Source organism: Phycodurus eques, chromosome 8, assembly GCF_024500275.1.
Source record: "Phycodurus eques isolate BA_2022a chromosome 8, UOR_Pequ_1.1, whole genome shotgun sequence".
In the NCBI taxonomy this organism is placed as follows: Eukaryota; Metazoa; Chordata; class Actinopteri; order Syngnathiformes; family Syngnathidae; genus Phycodurus; species Phycodurus eques.
In genome coordinates this window covers 25,140,709-25,158,451 of record NC_084532.1, presented here as the reverse complement: position 1 = coordinate 25,158,451, position 17,743 = coordinate 25,140,709, and the positions used below count along the sequence as shown (strand labels likewise).

Sequence of the window (17,743 nt, the reverse complement as noted above, 5' to 3'; positions counted from 1 at the left end):
CTCCCCCAAAGAGTTTGACTCAGATCAGAAATAATTACAAATTACAAAATCAAAACAGCTCTCACCGAGTGCTTGGCTATGAGTCCACGTGGTTAGCAGTAAATTGAAAAAAAAAAGGCGAGTGAATGTGGTCTTTGCTTACCAGGTAGCGTGTCGGAGCTTTCTAGTCGATGCCTTCGCCTCAGTTTGGACAAATTGGGTTTGCTACTTTGCGGCGGGGGTTCGGGTTTCGCCACATAGGGCACCGGTCGGCCGGCGTAGCCGCTCCTCCGGCCTTCCACGCAAGCATCGGGACTGACTCGTCTTTCCCCCGGAGCTTCCGCCTCCGTGCTCACTTCCTGTTTGGGCGAGGGCGTCTTGTCCGAAGGGTACGGCGGCAACGGCCTTTGAGCGAAATGAAGCGCCTGGACTTGTCTGTCCGCCTTCCACGCACCCCTGTCCGTCCACTGCGCGTCCAGCTGCACATCCGTCTGCTTGCCCTCCGACCACGAGCGGTCTATCTGCCTTCCGCCCAGCCGCTGTCTCTCCATCTTCCGGTCGATCTGCCACTGCGTGTGTCTCTCCACCGTCCACTGTCTATCCATTTGTCTGTCGGCGGTCAAAGCTTCTCCGGGCCTCTCGTCCGAGCGCCACCTCTCCGTGTGCCCCTCGCCCGGCATCCACATGTCTTCCGCCTGTAGCACCTCGCTGGTCCTCTGCTTATCGTCCGCCCAGTACTTGTCCGCCTCCATTGGCGGATGCTCGGGCTCCGCGTCCTTTTCGGAGCGCTGTCGAAAACAAACGTCGCAAATTTAAAGCAGGAGATAAAAGCCACACATCGCTCGTCAAGAGGCGAGCGACTCGGGTGGGATTGGGTTGCCAATTTTAGGACTTGCTTGACAAAAACAATTCGGTCTTGTTTACAGTTCTACATGCGCAGTAGTTCCTCTTCGATGCAATAGTTTCTGTCGGGCCAAGGCGGGGCCCTACATTCCAGCGGCCAGAAGTGAGCTACGTAACATCATGGCTCAATCTCTGCTCACACAGCACTGCGGCGTTGACGGGTTCCCTTATCAGTGGCAGGTCAACATTCACTGGACGTGGTCCGATCGATTGGTTTGGGTCCACGGTTGGAATTACTATTCATTTATTTCAGGTTTTCTGTTTCATCGTATCACTGCAATTTTGAAGGTAAGCTTGCGAGGATCGGTTGCTAGCTTACTATGCTATCGATCATCGCTTTCGTTTAAGATACATGATTGTAGATAAGACAAAAAATGTGGGTCAAGTAATTCTCTTGTCGTGTGAAACATATTTATAGCGAACCCCTTGAAGAAAACTCCACTAGCCGCCGCTGTTTGCAACTCAAAGATAAGAAAGGACCCTTAACAACTATGACTTCAACTTGATCCGGCACTAAAACCGACATACACAATGTTAAAATCTTGACCAAAGACTTATTTTTACCATCTCGCATTTGGTTAAACCACACACACACACACGCACACACAAAACTCTCCCGCCCGTAGCTAGAGCTAGCTTTGAAGCGCTAGCTTTGATGAGCGTATAAGGGGCCTCAAAATGGCAGTGCTATGACAACCGGCTATCTCTTGTGTCGTTACATGCAAATCGTACATCTTTGACTTGGTTGCGCCTGTACCTCAGCGGGGGAGTAAAAGGGGTGTTTGCTTCCTCCCATGGCCGAATGCTGAATGGCTGGCATTGGCGGTGGCGGACTCAAAACCAAAGTATTTTTCCCATCGGGCCCGTCCCCTGGAGACCCCGCCCTGGTAGCATACCTCGGAGGTTGGAGGAGAGTGTACACATTCTCTGTGGCCGTCCTGAAGATAGAACACAGGCGCATCAACAGCTAGCAGATAGACACTAGAGTGAATCCCCATCTATTTACAGGTCACTATTCACAAATTTGTGTGTTTTTTCTTTTTCTTGTGGAACCTATTAGCTCGTTGCCGTTTTTGTCCTCTTGTTGTAATACCCTACAATGCCCCAAGATGGCACCAAAGCCCTGGCTAAATAGTAATGTAGGAATTAGTATCAAGGAAGTATGTTGAAGCGATACATCTCGACTGAGCCATAAATCTTTGCATGCCAGGGAGGAGCTAAGTTGAGCCTGGGTTGTTAGTGGAAGTGGTGCAGACAGCACGGGTTCACTTCCCCCTCAGCGACAGAATGAATTGAAGTAAAAATTAGGGCTGTCAATTGATTAATCACACTTTTGAATTTTGATTGATCGCGATTAATCACAGGTGCCAAATATGCCACACATTTTGCTTTGAGATGGTATTTTAAACTTGCTGTGCTTCAATGGAAAGAGAGTTCAGCACTGCACTATTATGCAAATTATCTTTGTTTTCCCATCGGGGTGACTTTTAAAGCAAAATTTGCTGCCGAGCACAGCAAAATAAATTGCGCGATTAATTTACACATGATTAATGCGATAATTATTTGGCTTATTAATCACGAGTTAACGCTTTAACTTTCATAGCCCGAGTGAAAATGCTTGTCTCGCTACATGCACTCTGCAACTGACTTCTGACCAGTTCAGGGTGTAGTCCGGTTTCTGCCCACAGTCAGCCCGGATAGGCTCCAGCTCCCCGCGACCCTGAACATGAGGTAAACATAAGCGGTAAAGAAAATGGTGGCATGGATGGATGGGGTTTACTGTTGTCATTTTCTGGCACTGAAAAGTGCCGCCGGCTGTCGTCGACATCTGTGTCCACACGCCTGTGTCCGCCATAAGTGGAAGATAAAGATAAATAAGGCACTTATTTTTCAGGGATATCTGGGAGAATCACAGCTGCCGGGTGTCCTCAAAAGAACCACCAAGAAGCATTTTAGGACACTCAAAGATGCAGATGGTATTTCGGTGGCATCATCTAGGATTTCAATGGCTAAAAGAAGGTAAAGATTCATTGTGAACAGAGCAGGTACGTGCAGTAATATCACTTTTTAAAACCAGTTTCTTTGTTTACAGTAATCGCTCATTCATTGCTTTATTGCGGATTCAGTGCAGCGTGGCATCTTTTTAAAGGTCAATGTAGTGCAATTACTCACCGGCACAACCTTAGCCTGACGAATAGCTAATGTTGACTACACTGTCGGGACCGTGAGTGTGAGGAGTAGTGCAAAAGAATTGCGATGTTTTTTTGTGGGGGCTAAAAGAGATTAGTGGCATTTAAATGAATTATTACGGGGAGAATGTACTCCATATATGAGTAAATGGAGTTACAAACTTGTACATTACACTTGCAAATCAAGTTATCACTGTAGGTGTACAAACCCTGTGGGTGCCATAGCAACGGTGTGATCTCCGGAAAAGTCGGCGTCCGACTCCTGGTTGGACAACGTTTGGTTGCGGTTTCTGCGGAAACCGAAGATAGCGAACACGTTCCTCCTCTTCTTCCTCCTCCACAGTGAGTGTGTGTTGTGCAGAGAAGAGAGCTGACTGGAGGAGAAGAAGACTTTTTTTTTGACTTTTTCAAGAAACTTTATTTAGCACACCTTTTGACAAAAAAAAGATCCCAATATGTATTTACTTTAAAAACATGAAAAAGGATATCACCAGAAACATATTTAAAACAAAACAAATGAAAATGTACACAAAATAAAAAACTAAAATTTAAAAATTCAACACCAGTGATCCATATTCATCTACTGAACACAAAACATTCCCAATAGCCCACCGATCCACAAAATCCTCCAGATTATTGGTAACCGTATAAAAGGTGTGCTCCACCCTTAAACGGGCTGCCACCAACCCTCTCAAACAGTAAAGAGGATCAGTCCAACTAGCTCCAACAATCTTGTTTTTCCTACTTTTCCATATAGCCAATTTAGCACTTGCAAACATAAAATTCATTAACACCACAGTTTTCTTTCTTTTTCTGGAATAAATTGGTCCAAAAATAAAAAGATGGAAAGAGAAAATCTCTCCCAACCCCTCCACCCACTCCTTTAACATTTTAAAGAAAACAGCCAAACGGGGACATAGAAGCACTAAGTGGTCCAATGTCTCTGGGTGTAAACAAAAAGGACAACCTTCCCCAGTGCTAGGGTCAAAGTGAGCTCTGTATCTGTTCGTAGCTATTATTCCATGTATAATCCTCCATTGGATGTCACCCATCCGTTTTTCAACAGGAGGTTTATACAGGACCCACCAGCTTCCTTTTGGGGAAAATTCCGAACCAAACACCTCTGTCCACCTCGACTCTCTGACTCCAGTGAGCGATCCATTGTTCAGCACCTTTACACAGCTCTCATACAGCCGCTTTCCACTGCAAGAGCTGAAGTTCCCAAGTTTTGGAGTTTTTAGGGACAGTACGATTCCACATTGCTCCCTCCATTCCCACCCAGCAGGAATTACGCCAAGAGGAGGAAAAACGTACTCAGCCCCCTCACTCCACTGGCGAGCTAAATCACTGTTCCGTATATAGTCCTGGTGTTTCTCTGACAGCAAGTGCCACACCTCCTTCACCAGACCCTGTAGAACCCGGTTGGAGTGGACACCAGTCTTCTCCGCCAGTGTCTCTGGTGATGTCCTCATTAGGTGTCCCATCTTCACAATCCCTGCCTCCCTGAAAGCGCTTCTCATTGTGTCAGACGAAAAGGCACTCAAAGGTAGAAAACTGTTATTGAATAGTGGCTCTTCAAACAACCACAATCCAGGCTCTGCAGAGGCTCGAGTAAAGTCCAAAGTCTGCCAAGCATCAAGGACAGAGCTGTAAAAAGGTGACAGTCCATCCAAACCGGAGCTAGAGGACAGCAGAAACAGATGTTTGTCATAACCTAGCCGTCCGGCCCTCCGGAGCAGCAGACGAGCGACGGCTGACCAGCAGATTGAGTCTTTGTACAACAGTCTCTGTGCCGTCTGTAAACGAAAACCAGCCATCCTGGAGGCAATGTCTATAAGGCCTTGCCCCCCTTCCGTCACAGGGAGATACAGGACTGACGCTCTCATCCAGTGATGACCAGACCAAAAAAAGTCCACCAGCATCTTCTGTAGCTGTTTAAGCAGTCCTGGTGGGGGTGCTAACACCTGAAGTCTGTGCCACAAAAGAGAGGCGACGAGATTGTTTACAATCAGAGTTCTTCCCCTGTAGGACAGCTGAGGTAGCAACCATTTCCATCTAGACAACTTAGCTTGCACTTTTCCCAGCACTCCCTCCCAATTTTTTGCAACCATCTTGTCGTCACCCAAATAAATCCCCAGAATTCTCAACCCACTATTTCCCCATGTAAGGCCACCAGGGAGACCATACGCAGTCGCCTGTGTTGGATTACCAACCCAGCATGCCTCACTCTTTTCCCAATTTACCTTAGCTGAGGAAGCCTTTTCATACAGCGTTAGACTTTCTCTCAGTGCCTCTATGTCCCCATGTCTCTGGACCATTACAGTAATGTCATCAGCATAGGCTGACACGACTATGGGAAGGCTATAAGTCATCTCTGGCAGACATAGACCTCTCAAGGTTTTCCTAAGTCTCAATAGGAGAGGCTCGATAGCAAAACTATACAATAGTCCCGAAATAGGACAGCCTTGTCTAATCCCTCTCCCAACCACGACTGGTCTGCTCAGTCCTCCCCCAACCTTAACTACACAACATGCACTCTCATACAGGAGTCTCACCCATGATACAAAATGCTCCCCAACTCCAAATGCGCGCAATGTGGAAAATAAGAAAGAAAGATCCACCCGATCAAATGCTTTTTCCTGATCAATAGAAATAATGCCTACATCAACACCGTATGCCTTGCACACATCAAAAATATCTCTCATTAAAAATAAATTGTCCAACAAAGATCTGCCAGGGATGCAGTACGACTGGTCTTCACCAATTACGATGTCCATATAAACTTTTAGTCTATTTGCCAAAACTTTGGATAAAATTTTATAGTCGGTACATAGTAAGGCAACAGGTCTCCAATTTTTGAGCAAAGTTAAATCCCCCTTTTTTGGCAGAAGAGAGATCACCGCACGCCGACAGGAAGCTGGAAGAGTCCCTCTCCCAAAGGAGTCCTTGAAAACCTCCAACAAGTCAATCCCAATTATATTCCAAAAGTGTTTATAGAAATCTGCTGGTATTCCATCCAAACCTGGGGCCTTACCAGAGGTCAACTGGGTCACCGCAGTCGTCAATTCCTTTAGAGTAATGTCAGAACCCAGGACATCTTGTACATCAGATCCCAGCTGAGGGACACCCTGAAGTAGTGTCTCGGTAGCCCTTCCATCGCACCTTTCTGCCTCAAACAGGTTGGAGTAGAAAGACACCGCGAGCCTTCTCATTTCTGCAGGATCTGAAGTCAGCGTCCCATCAGGCCGCTGTAGGCACACCATTTGTTTCCTCTGTCCAAAAGATCTCTCCAGGTTAAAAAAGAAGGAGGTGGGTGCATCGATGTCCCTCAGTGTGGTAAACCGTGACCGGACCAGAGCTCCTTTAGCCTTCTCTTGAAGAAAACAAGTCAACTGCTGTCTTTTTTTTTTTAACTGCTCGGTATTTTCAGCAGCCACACTCTCCAAAACCTCAATGTCCTCTTCTAGTTTCTCTATAGCCTTCCTAGTATTAATACTAGAGTAGGATGCGTACTGTTGGCAAAACACTTTCACTTGACTTTTTCCTACCTCCCACCACTGAATTAAGGAGGGAAAAAACTCTTTCTTGGCTCTCCAATTACTCCAAAACAATTTAAAATTTTTACAAAAAACAAAATCATGTAAAAATTTGACATTAAAATGCCAGAATGATTTCGGCTTGTCCATGTGGGACAAAATTAGTTCCAATAATACCAAATGATGATCTGTAAACCCAACTGGGGAAATTTGACAATTAATTGCCCTGGTGTTAAAAGCCACAGACATATAAAATCTGTCTAATCTGGCTGCAGTAACCACGCCATCAAAAACTTTCATTCGGGTATATTGTCTGTCGGTCGGATGCTTTGTCCTCCACACATCATCTAAATCCAACTCCTTAGTCATCTTTGACAAGAAACAGGACGACTGGGTATGGAGCTCCTGTCCTATTCTATCTAAAGCGGGATCGGTGCAACAGTTCCAGTCCCCCCCAACTAAAACACATTCTACTTTATCACAGTTGTCCAAATTTTCCTTTAGTACTTTGAATAAACTCAAACGGTCCCGCCCGCAATTTGGTGCATATACATTCACAAATTTAAACATAATGTTTTGGATTTCCGCTTGAACCATTACAATCCTCCCTGCAACTATTTCTGTGATCGCTAAAACATTAACACTAAGAGTGGGACTAAATAATATACCGACCCCCGCACTAAGATTAGAGCCATGACTGAGAACGTACTGACCGCCCCAACATAGCCCCCAGTCCGTTTCATTTAAATTATCACTGTGTGTTTCTTGCAACATAGCGATATCGATTCTTTTTTGTTTTAGGATTTCTAACACTAGCGCCCTCTTCTGTGCATTTCTACCCCCGTTAATATTTAAGGATGCAACACGTAAAGAATTCATATTAATAAAAGAGAGAGAAAACCAACCAGCCAAGAGACAACAGCAGAGAAAACACCCAGTGTTGTAGTTCCATTCCTAATTTAATAATCAACTTTCAATTTTTTCTGTCTTTTACCACTTAAAATTTTCCTAGCAGCAGTCACATGCTTCCTCAGGCGATATCTCTTCTTGTCATCAAGCAAGTCTGTTCCTACCACCTTTTGTAGGGTACTCACAGTCTTCACAAACTTTCTAACATCTGGAAAATATTCTTGTACATCAACCGTTTTACCGAATGTATCCTCCAAAAACTCATCTAATTCTTTCAAAGGGTATAAATCCTTACTCTGGGAAACACTGTCAGAAATTGAAGCACCATCAGAGTCACCATCAGTCTCCAGCCTCATAGCCTGGCTACCATCACCATGCTGAACCTGGTCTACTATATCAGCCTTCAGCTGCTGTCTCACATCACTAGCCGGTGCCATTTTCATCCGAGCAACAATACTATTCTGTTCTATAATTTGCATGTCATTCTTACTTTCATCCTTCTCCATAATAGCACGTTGTCCCTCTACCTTCGCCGCCGCCGATCCACTGCTTTCAGCAAGGGGTACCTCCGCCGTCGAGACGGCATTCACACTCATAGGGCCCACTCCAACGGAGTCAGGCTCAGCCGTCCGCTCCTCAACGTCAACGACCCCGTCCACAACCGGACCTGCCTGGGCGTGATCCTCGGGGCTATCAACAGCAGCAGGTCTCACTGTAGCATTGTTATGCGGACACGCCACCCGTTTATGACCAACATCTCCACACTCAAAACATTTGATGCTTCCCGAGCTCGCATACACCATGTACATTCCTTCCTCATGACGAACACGGAAAGAAACATCCAACGTCTGCGTCTGAGAGTCTAAAAACATGAAAACCTGTCGTCTAAAAGACTGAACATGCTTCAGTTTTTCATTCTTGCATCCTAACCCAACATTACGAAATCCGCTAGCAAACTTACCAAAACGCTTCAGCTCCCGTTCCAGCGCCTCGTTCGAAATAAACGGAGGGACGCCCGAAATAGTGATCCGTGTTGACGGTACGGCCAGCGGGGAAACTGGGATAAACTCGTCGTTTAGAATTAATCCATTCTCTATAAGTTCCGTTACATATTTTTGTTGCTTAAAAAACACGACCACCGCTTTATTCATGCGGGATGCATGTGAGATATGTATATATCCCACCTGTTCGCCAACAGCCAGCAGCACTTGCTCCACCGTGAAGCTAGGCTGTGGCACAATCCGCACGCCGTGCCTCAGAGACGGTGGCGTCTCAGGCGGCGCCATCCTCGCCACGAGGCACGGACAAAACCCCACGAAAAAAAAAACTAACCTCTATTAATACACAAAAGCCCACACCGTGAAGATACAATAATCACACTGTGAGAAAACATGTATTTACATAAATATACAATTTTTTTCTTCCAACTCTCCCTCACACTTCTCTGAAACACACTACCACAGAAGAAGAAGAAGAAGAAGACAAAGAAGAAGAAGGTCAGAGTTGGCATGTCAGACACGCTCGGTCCCGTCTGGCACAATCATGCCACGCGGCCTGTGTCAACTCTGTCGGGACCTCATTGGATTGAACACCCGCGTGTTTGCTTTGCTGTTTCTCCTTCTGCAGTTTGACTGTTGCTAGGCAACACCTCTCCGTACACAATAGTTTAGCGCCATAAAATTCCTCCTCTTACTTTGTTGCTTTATATTCCTATGTAGACTTTTACCAAAGCATATGCATATTTTGTGGTAGATTTGTTCAAAATGAACTACTTAAAGAAGCTGAACATTACTGCTTAGCTGTCGAAAATTCACTTCACTGGTGCATTCAAGGACCCTTGAACAAATAAAGTGTTGACTTCAAGGAAAACCAAAAAGCACTAAAAACCTTTATGCAGTTTGTTGTGTCGCAGATTTCATCTAAATTAGGTATTTAAAGAAGCTCACTGTTGCTGCTTATCTGCAAAACTGTCACTTGATTGGTGCATTCAAGGACTCTTAGACAAATGAGATCTGATTTGACTATGCATTTTGTATTGCGGCAGTTATCTTCTAAATAAAGTATTTTTTTGGCTAGTGTCTCAAACAAATTTCACTGGTACATTCATGGACCTGTGGACAAATGAGATCTACCAGTAGGTGTTTGTTTTAAAGGAGTGGGGGGTGTGGGGGGGGGGGGAAATCACTGCAATTCTTTATGAATTTTATAGTGTGGCAGATTTTTTTTTTTTTAATTTAGTATTTGATGAAGAGAAACATCCCATTGCCACTTATGTCTCAAAAATACATTTAATTGGTGCATTCAAGGGCCCTCGGACAAATGAGACATCGTGTTGAGTTCAAGGAATAAGAAAACCTACATCGAAGAGCGACGAGGGGAATTTCAACAGTGGGAAGAAGGAAACATTTACCTATCAGGCAGGACTCTTTTAGTATAAAAATCTGGCAGTCCGTCATCCAGAGGGCTTATTCCTCCATTTTCACTACAATTCTGAACACACAGAACATAAACACACAATGCTTTAAGGGGTTACATCACTTCCAGCAGGTTCTATTTATAAATGCAATCAAAGAAATGGATTGCCATCTCCAGTGAAATGACGTAATCCGAGTGCAGCCGCCTTTTCGAGATGACCCCATACGGAGCGAGCGGTCGGGCGTGAGCATTAAGGAATCGTTTGCGTGGCTGGATTGACAGAGGAAGTACAGTACCTACTCAAAGTGAAAGGCCCCTCACCGTCTCGGCTGGTAGGTATCTTCCTTTGTGCCTGCGTGGAGGTCTCGGGCGGACCCTGGTCACGTGGTGGAGGGGCAGACCCTGCGTGGGCAGCTCAGACAGGCCCTCCCAGGAGGCCGAGCGGGACAGAGGCGTGGAGTAGGAGGGGACGGAAGGAGGCGGCGAAGGGCTGCAGTCGTCGCAGAGGCCTGAGGGGAAAGATAATACGGATGGGGAAAAAACGACTTTGGGCCAAGAGAAGCGGGGTACGCCAATGGACCGGTTCCCGGTCAATTGCAGGGCACCTATTGACAAACAAGCATTCCCACTTCCATTTACATCGATTGACAATTTAGTTGTCAATCAACCTCACATGCAGGTTTTTGAAATGTGAAAACCCGCTCAAGCACGAGGAGAACATGCAAACTCCACATAGGAGGACGGAGACTCAAATCCAGACTTCTGACAGAGAGGCAGACATGCGATCTATTATGCTGCCAGTAAACAATCCATTGATATTTGATTGTTAATCATCCCTATCATCAATCAAAATCTCCAAATCTCCATTACTGCTCGGCTGCAATTGAAAAAAACAACAACTCGTCTTTCTGACGGCGAGACCACAAAAGGGAAAAATGGACTCATCAGACAGTAAGCTAATGGAGCACTTTGTGTCACAACAGGGGGGTTCGGAGCTCTGACGGGAAAAAGGGAGACAGACGCAGGATGCGCAGCACTACTCACTCAGCCTGGTGGAGACGGGTCGTATTCGTCTTGTTCTCGAGCTGCGCTTCTTAATGGCTATTGTGTCCTGGAAGGGAGGAAGATGCTGAAAGACTGGAGACAAAAACATGGCATATAGAGCAAAGAATATAAAGACAGCCCAGGGCAAAAAGTCAGTGGGAGTTTCATAAAAACAAATATGTTTTTAAAGCCTTTTTCTGTTGCCAACAATGTTCTCCACAAACTTAAAAGAGCTAAATATAGAACAAATATAACACATAAGATCTGAGATCCTGCAGGCTGACAACTACAGAAGAGATGCTTTTAAATCATGCAGTTTGATTGCTAGCAAAGTTTACAGAGAATTTACAGATAAAAGTGAGGAAAAGGGGGCTGAAAATTGATCCTTGAGGAACTCCTCTCAAGACACTAACTACATTTTAAGATACGTTTTATTAGATCAAATCCTAAAAAATATTGTCAAACTTTGACACCCGCATGAGAATGTGTCGGCAAAAAAGTCAAGTGAAAAATGATTTAATGTAGCCTGCATCTCTGTCCAGTCCAGTGTGTACACCGCCTCTTGCCCGAAGTCAGCTGGAATATTTTCCAGCTCAACGCTACCCTAGTAAGGACAAGCGTTATACAAATTAGATGGATGGCTGGATTTTATATCACCCATCTGTCAAGGATAATTGGTTCCAGTCGGGCATATCCATCCATCCTCACTAGGGTCGCGGGCATGCTGGAGCCTATCCCAGCTATCTTCGGGCGAGAGGCAGGGTACACCGTGAACCGGTCGCCAGCCAATCGCAGCAGTTGGGCATATTTTGGGCTAATTCCCTCGTAAGGGTTAAAGTACAGGGCCTGGAATTCGCCAAAAATGGCGGCTTCAACCCAAAACGGCTGACTTCCTGTTCAATTTCTTGCACGGGTCTTTGAGACTTCTTTTGTGCGTCCCGCCATCTAATGTGGGCAGATCGTCTTATCAAACTTTGATGAGGATGATTTTGAGGACTGGCCATAAAAACAGGGTACGAGGGTCCGTTCATCACCGCTCACAGCTTCGATTCAAGCTTATGCTTGGAGGGACACAACTAGATCCTTTTCGTTCTCCTCACAGCGTACCCTCACTTACTATACTGGTGCCGAGCTCCTCCTCAGTGATGTCCAGAGAGTCTCTGTGTCTGTTGAACCTCCAGCCTGTCCCGTCTTCACACGACCCATCCCAGCGTTTGAGATGAGACACCTGGTGGGTCTGGGACGGAGAGCCCTCTTTAACGTTGGACTTTTGACCACAGGAACTTCGACAAGGTTATACTGACCAGCGTTTTGTGGGTGGCGTAGAGCTCCTGGAGAATTTGGTCCACGATGGAGTTGGTGAGATAGGAAACCACAGACAGTTTGACTTCTCTGCAGAAGATAAAAGAAGAAAAATGAGCAAAAGCAACTGATTTATCATGTTTTGTTTTAAATGACAGACCGCTTGCATTGGGCCCAAGGAGTGATATCAGAAGTCAATATTTGACGCCCTCTCATAACAGACAATAGCACAATACATCATAATAGCAAGATTATGTCCCACCTTTACTACAAAGAAAAGAAGACAGACTTATGTTGCACATTTTTAAAAAGACAAACTATTGATGTTGCACTCTTCTAAAAAGACCCACTATTGAGGTTTCACTTGCCTAAAATGTAGACAAACCATTAATATGGCATTTTCCTAAAAATAGAACAAACTATGGATGTGGCACTTTTCTAAAAAGAGGACCAACTATTGACATATGACTTTCCTAAAAAGAAGACCAACATCTTCAACCTTTTCATTTTATGGAAGTGCCACATCAATAGTTTGCCTTCTTTTTAGACTTACTCTAAGGCTCGATGGACGTCCTGCGCTGCTCTTTCCATCAGGGCGGTGCGGATGGCGGCGCGAGGCACAGACACGCGCTCCGAGACGGACGAGAGCGGCGTGGCCAGCCGCTCTGCCGCGGCGGACGACAGGGGGCACAGCTCGCGGCAGAGAGACACCATCGAATCGACGATCACCTGCGCGCGAACAACCTCTCGTAGTTACTTCAGCTAGATCATGGTTCAAGTGACAATTCCGATTTATTTGGAGTCATGGAAGAAAAAAAAATTGCGGATCTCTTCAGATAGGAATCAGGCCTTGAATCATGTACCACTGTAAATAATTTTTGCAAGTTCCCCTTCAAACAAGTCATGTCAGCATCCTAGTTGTGCTCGTTGGCGTAGCATATACACAGACACGCACATTTTCTGCGTTGGTCATGTGACGTTCCACGTATATGGCGGATTGCAGCGTAAACGCACAGGTCGGAAAGACCTCGTCAATGGTGACTTGGCATCATGGAAATACAGTAATCCGGACCGATCCTTGCTAAGAATGACAAAAAACACGAGTAATTGATGCTATTGAACTAACTTCCACATTGTTCTTTCAGCCCAAGATGACGACAAAGTAATACGTTCATTACTTTGGCCTGAGTACAAAAAACACAAATTGCGAATACGCGGGGGAACATTAATGGCATTAGATCAGAATTAGTTGCCTGGAGCTGCAATGTAATTCTAAATCCATTCTTATTCATTCTCCATAATGTGTGAAAAAAAAAAAAAAGCTACCTGAAGCTCCTTGTCGGCGGCTTTGGCGAGCTCGCTGGCCAGCGAGTCCAGACGTTGGCGCACCGGCCCGTCCACGGAAAGCACGTGGGCCAGTTCGCATAGGGAGGGGTACAGCTTGGCGCGTGCAAAAAAAAAAAAGGAAACATGCATTCATTCTATTTCCCCCCCCCCTCCGACATGTGACACATCCCGTGGTGAATGTCGCAAGGCTCACCGCGCGCGAATTCCTGGCCTCCTTTAGCACTTGTTTGGCTGCTTGAATGTCGTCCGCCTCTCCGACGCCTCGCAGCTGGCACACCTGCTGCTGGACGCGTGCGCACAGACGCTCCATCACCTTGAAAATTCAAAAAATGCAAACACACATAAAGACATACAGTACAGACACACACAAAGTCTGATTTTTGTTGCCCAAATTTTGCTGTATTTTTTCATCAGCCTCTTAATCATTTATTTTGCTCATTCTTTTGTATGTTTGTCAGATTTTTATCTTTTTTGTCATGTTGGTAATTTTTTTGTCAGTTTTCGTCATCATTTTGTCACATTGACGTAAGGATTTTGATTCATTTTTGATTTTTCAAATTTGTGTAATTGTGTCATTTTAACCTCCTTTTGTCCTTTTTTGTCATCTTTGTCTGTTTTTTAAAAAAATCTGTTTTTTTATCATGTTTTCTTTGCCATATTTTTGTCAGGATTTTGTTGCATTTGTGTCTGTTTTTTTCCCCTCCAAGATTTATTTTGCTGTCGTCAGCTTTTAAAATGGTTTATGTCATTCTCTTATAAATTCATTCCCAGATTTGTATCTGCATTTTTTTCAGATTTTTACCCATTTTCAGAATTTTTCACCCGAATTATGTCAGATTCTTGTTGTATTTGTCAGCCTTTAGTCCGTTTCTTTCCAGATTTCTTCAATTTTTGGTCGTTTTATGTTTTTTTTTGGCATGTTTTGTCAGATTTGTATCCAGTTTTTTCATATTGTCCATTTCTGCCAAAATTTTGCCAGATGTACAGCAATATCAGATTTTAGTCCGTTTTTTCCCTCCAATTTTTTGTCAATGTTTTAACAGTTTTTTTTGTTTTCATTTTATGTTTTTGTCAGATTTGCATCTGTTATTGTCATGTTGGTCATGTTTTTTTTTGGTCGCCATTTTCTTTTGGTCAATATTTGTTTTGTGTCCCATTGGTTTAAAATGAGTTTTATATAAAAACAACACTAAATACCAGCACTACCTGCTCGGCGGTGCTGGTGACGAGGCCTTGGTGCAGCCGGAGAGCCTGACGCTGGGAGAAGCGCTGAGTCTGGTTGTTCCTCACCAGAGCCCGTTGGATCTGTGCAGGAAGTCAGGAATTAGACACTCTTGAGTGCACCTCCCTCACTAAAAATCAAAACAAATCCAAACACCGCACCCACCTTGGTCAGCGCTTGCTCCGTCCTCTCAGGGGCGCTGCGGTACGCCTGGCTGATGTCGCTCAGGGGGAGAGGCATGTACTGCAGGGTGAAATTACTTAAGAGAGGAGAGAAGAAGTAGGAATGAGCTCCATCAGCCACACACGGTAACCACTTATCTACGGCTGCCTCCATATTTGAGGGTTAGTTAAATTCAATATCCCCGCTGGACAAGCCCATCCCATAATATCCCCACTATGCGAGGAAGGGAGTAATACCCACTTCAACCATGTCCCAAGTTTGCCTCAAGCAACAGCTGAACATTTTAAGATAGCAATGTGGAGAGCATCAATTTGCCAGGCTCGTGTTGCCAATTTCAACTTGGTCTGCATTTACACTGCAGGTCTTACCGCACAAATGTCATCTGATGATGTAACTATGTACTACACAGGTAAACAACTCCATGTTCATTTCCCCTGTTTAATGGTCTATTTCGGCATTCTACAACACTGGGAGATCGGGAATGGTTGAAAATTGCATCGAAACTATAAACAGACAACAAAGGTATATAAACTGCAGTATATTTAGTGGCTATAATATATATTTCATTCATTATTAAATTTACAAGCCATATACATTCAAAGACAAAGTAGAGTAGTATAGTAATTCATCATGGTGGTCAGCAATGTTTTTTTGTTTTTTTCCCGGGGTACATTTCAAAATTTGGAGAGCTTTTCCTAGTTACTTTTATTTTAACCATCATTTTTGTTTGTTTTAGCATAAATTCGTTTTTGTTTTCCCTTTTATGCACAACATATTTGAATTTTTTTTAAAACCAAACATTTCTTGATAAAAACTTAGGCAACTAGCACAATAATTAGGAGATAATACGTATGCTTTCGTGACCCCCGACCCATTTCTTTACAGCAAAAAAAAATAAATAATTCTTTATTTGGAAGACAAACACCAATAACTTGAAAGTTATATGTTTTGTGACTTAATTTTCCTTCATCACGTTTTGGGGGATTTTTAATGCGAAACAAGCTTTTGGAGGTGAATGCTCTTCATTGGACAGCAACAATGTCTGAGCTGCACAACATGGGAGGAAACATATTGCAATTTAATGATTTGAACCATATAGAGTAAATGTAGTTCCAACTGGTCTGCATCCATATGACAGCATTTAAATAGCAATTTAAAAAACAACAGAAAACACGTTTATTCTCTTACTGTTCAAGTGCTCTGGCCACATCGAGAAATCCTGCTGCGGAGGTGTTGTTGCGATCCCATGTCACGCTCCTGCATGGAGTAAGCAGGCAGTGAACACTTCCCCTCCAAATCATCCGCTCTAATCGCTGCCTGTAACCGCATCCCTCGCTCCCCCGTGATGGGCTCCACATCTTTACCGGAGCGTGGTGTTGATCTGCAGGGCTTTGCTCAGCATCTTGGCGCCGATGTCGTCCATGTTGTTGCCGCTCAGGTCCACTTTCCTCAGGCAGGTGTTGCTCCCCAGGGCGTTGACCAGCACCGTGCCCCGGGAACGCAGTCGCGAGTCGGTCAGCGAAAGGGTCTGCAGGGCCTGGAGAGGAACCAGAAGAGTGCTTCATCGTGACTTGACACACTGTATGTCTGAATTATTGACTATACATGTGTGTGGAGTGATATAGAGATGGGGGAACACGGTGCAAACAGGGAGCAGTAATAATTGATGTTACTGTACAAAGAAATGTGATGTGACCAGGAGTTTTTCCCCCCCTCTCAGTGCCTCCACCAATAAGGCTTCATTTCATCACTGTTTCTCAGTAAGATGTCCACCCAATTTCGTGCCGGTACAAACGAAAGTTGCTGAATTCCTAACGAATTATGCCCCAGGTCCTCGAGACTTCATTCGCGCGTCCGATTAATAAAGACCCGCACCCGATTATGTGTCGATTGTGAAACTGGTTTCGGGGAAATTGTTTTTTTCTAACTTTCCAAATCCTCGTCAGAAGGATCGTCAAACTTTGACACAGTGCCCTGCCCTCATTAGATGGTGCAGTCAAAAAAGCGTTGGCAATTTAGCATCGCCCAGCTTTCTAGTGTACTTTGTTCTGATTGGGGCTAATTTGGACAATTTTCCTAGTCAAAGTACAAAGCCTGGAAATTGCCCAAAATGGCTGCTTCAAACTAAAATGGCTGACTTCCTGTTCAATTTCGGCCATGGGTCCTTGAGGCTTTTTCATGTGTCCTGTTATAACAGAAATGCCCAGCCAATTTCATCCTGATCGGTGAAACTTGTCGGGGCCTGATTTTTTTCTAACTTTCCAGGGGTCGCTACTGAGTGAGTTTTGGGGGTCAAGTTAAAGTACCATAAAATACATTCATTTTCAACAGGATACACACACTTAACAAAATTGGTACTTTTGTTTCGTGTGCCTAAAGACCCCCCAAAAGGCAATCCTAAAAGAGGGCCTTTGGAGATACAGGCTTTTTTTTCCGACAGCGACCTCCTACTTTGGTCTTTTTGTGCATGAACCTTAATTCTCAAAGTCAAGCAAATGCAGGACGAAGATGTACTATTTGGAGTGGTTTCAAATTTGGACCGGTGTGTTCTCCTAGGTGAGCGTGTCATCATAAAAACATCACATTTAGTGTCCATGTGGATGAGTCGTCCTGTCCTCACTCACACATTCCTCCTCTTGTATGAGCTGCACCAACTTCTGCAAGACTTCATCCAGAACCCTGCGGATGTAAAGACCGAATGAGCTGAGGCTAAT

The 17,743-nt window shown here is 44.6% G+C and overlaps 1 protein-coding gene across 4 annotated transcripts in view; it reads right to left on the bottom strand.

Annotated features, from left to right (window-relative positions):
• Positions 1–17,743, bottom strand: part of LOC133406455 (capping protein, Arp2/3 and myosin-I linker protein 3-like) — a 35,662-nt gene that overhangs the window by 3,009 nt on the left and 14,910 nt on the right. For all 4 annotated transcript variants that reach the window (XM_061684084.1, XM_061684085.1, XM_061684086.1 and 1 more), the window contains exons 20-35: positions 17,654–17,708; positions 16,394–16,566; positions 16,218–16,286; positions 15,012–15,105; positions 14,831–14,929; positions 13,818–13,937; positions 13,604–13,717; positions 12,831–13,006; positions 12,280–12,367; positions 12,093–12,212; positions 10,976–11,042; positions 10,253–10,440; positions 9,927–10,006; positions 3,281–3,445; positions 1,640–1,820; positions 143–767 (exon numbers count right to left, since the gene is read on the bottom strand). In XM_061684084.1, the coding sequence (XP_061540068.1) occupies positions 143–767; positions 1,640–1,820; positions 3,281–3,445; positions 9,927–10,006; positions 10,253–10,440; positions 10,976–11,042; positions 12,093–12,212; positions 12,280–12,367; positions 12,831–13,006; positions 13,604–13,717; positions 13,818–13,937; positions 14,831–14,929; positions 15,012–15,105; positions 16,218–16,286; positions 16,394–16,566; positions 17,654–17,708 (2,414 nt within the window). The remainder of the gene's footprint in view (positions 1–142; positions 768–1,639; positions 1,821–3,280; positions 3,446–9,926; positions 10,007–10,252; positions 10,441–10,975; positions 11,043–12,092; positions 12,213–12,279; positions 12,368–12,830; positions 13,007–13,603; positions 13,718–13,817; positions 13,938–14,830; positions 14,930–15,011; positions 15,106–16,217; positions 16,287–16,393; positions 16,567–17,653; positions 17,709–17,743) is intronic.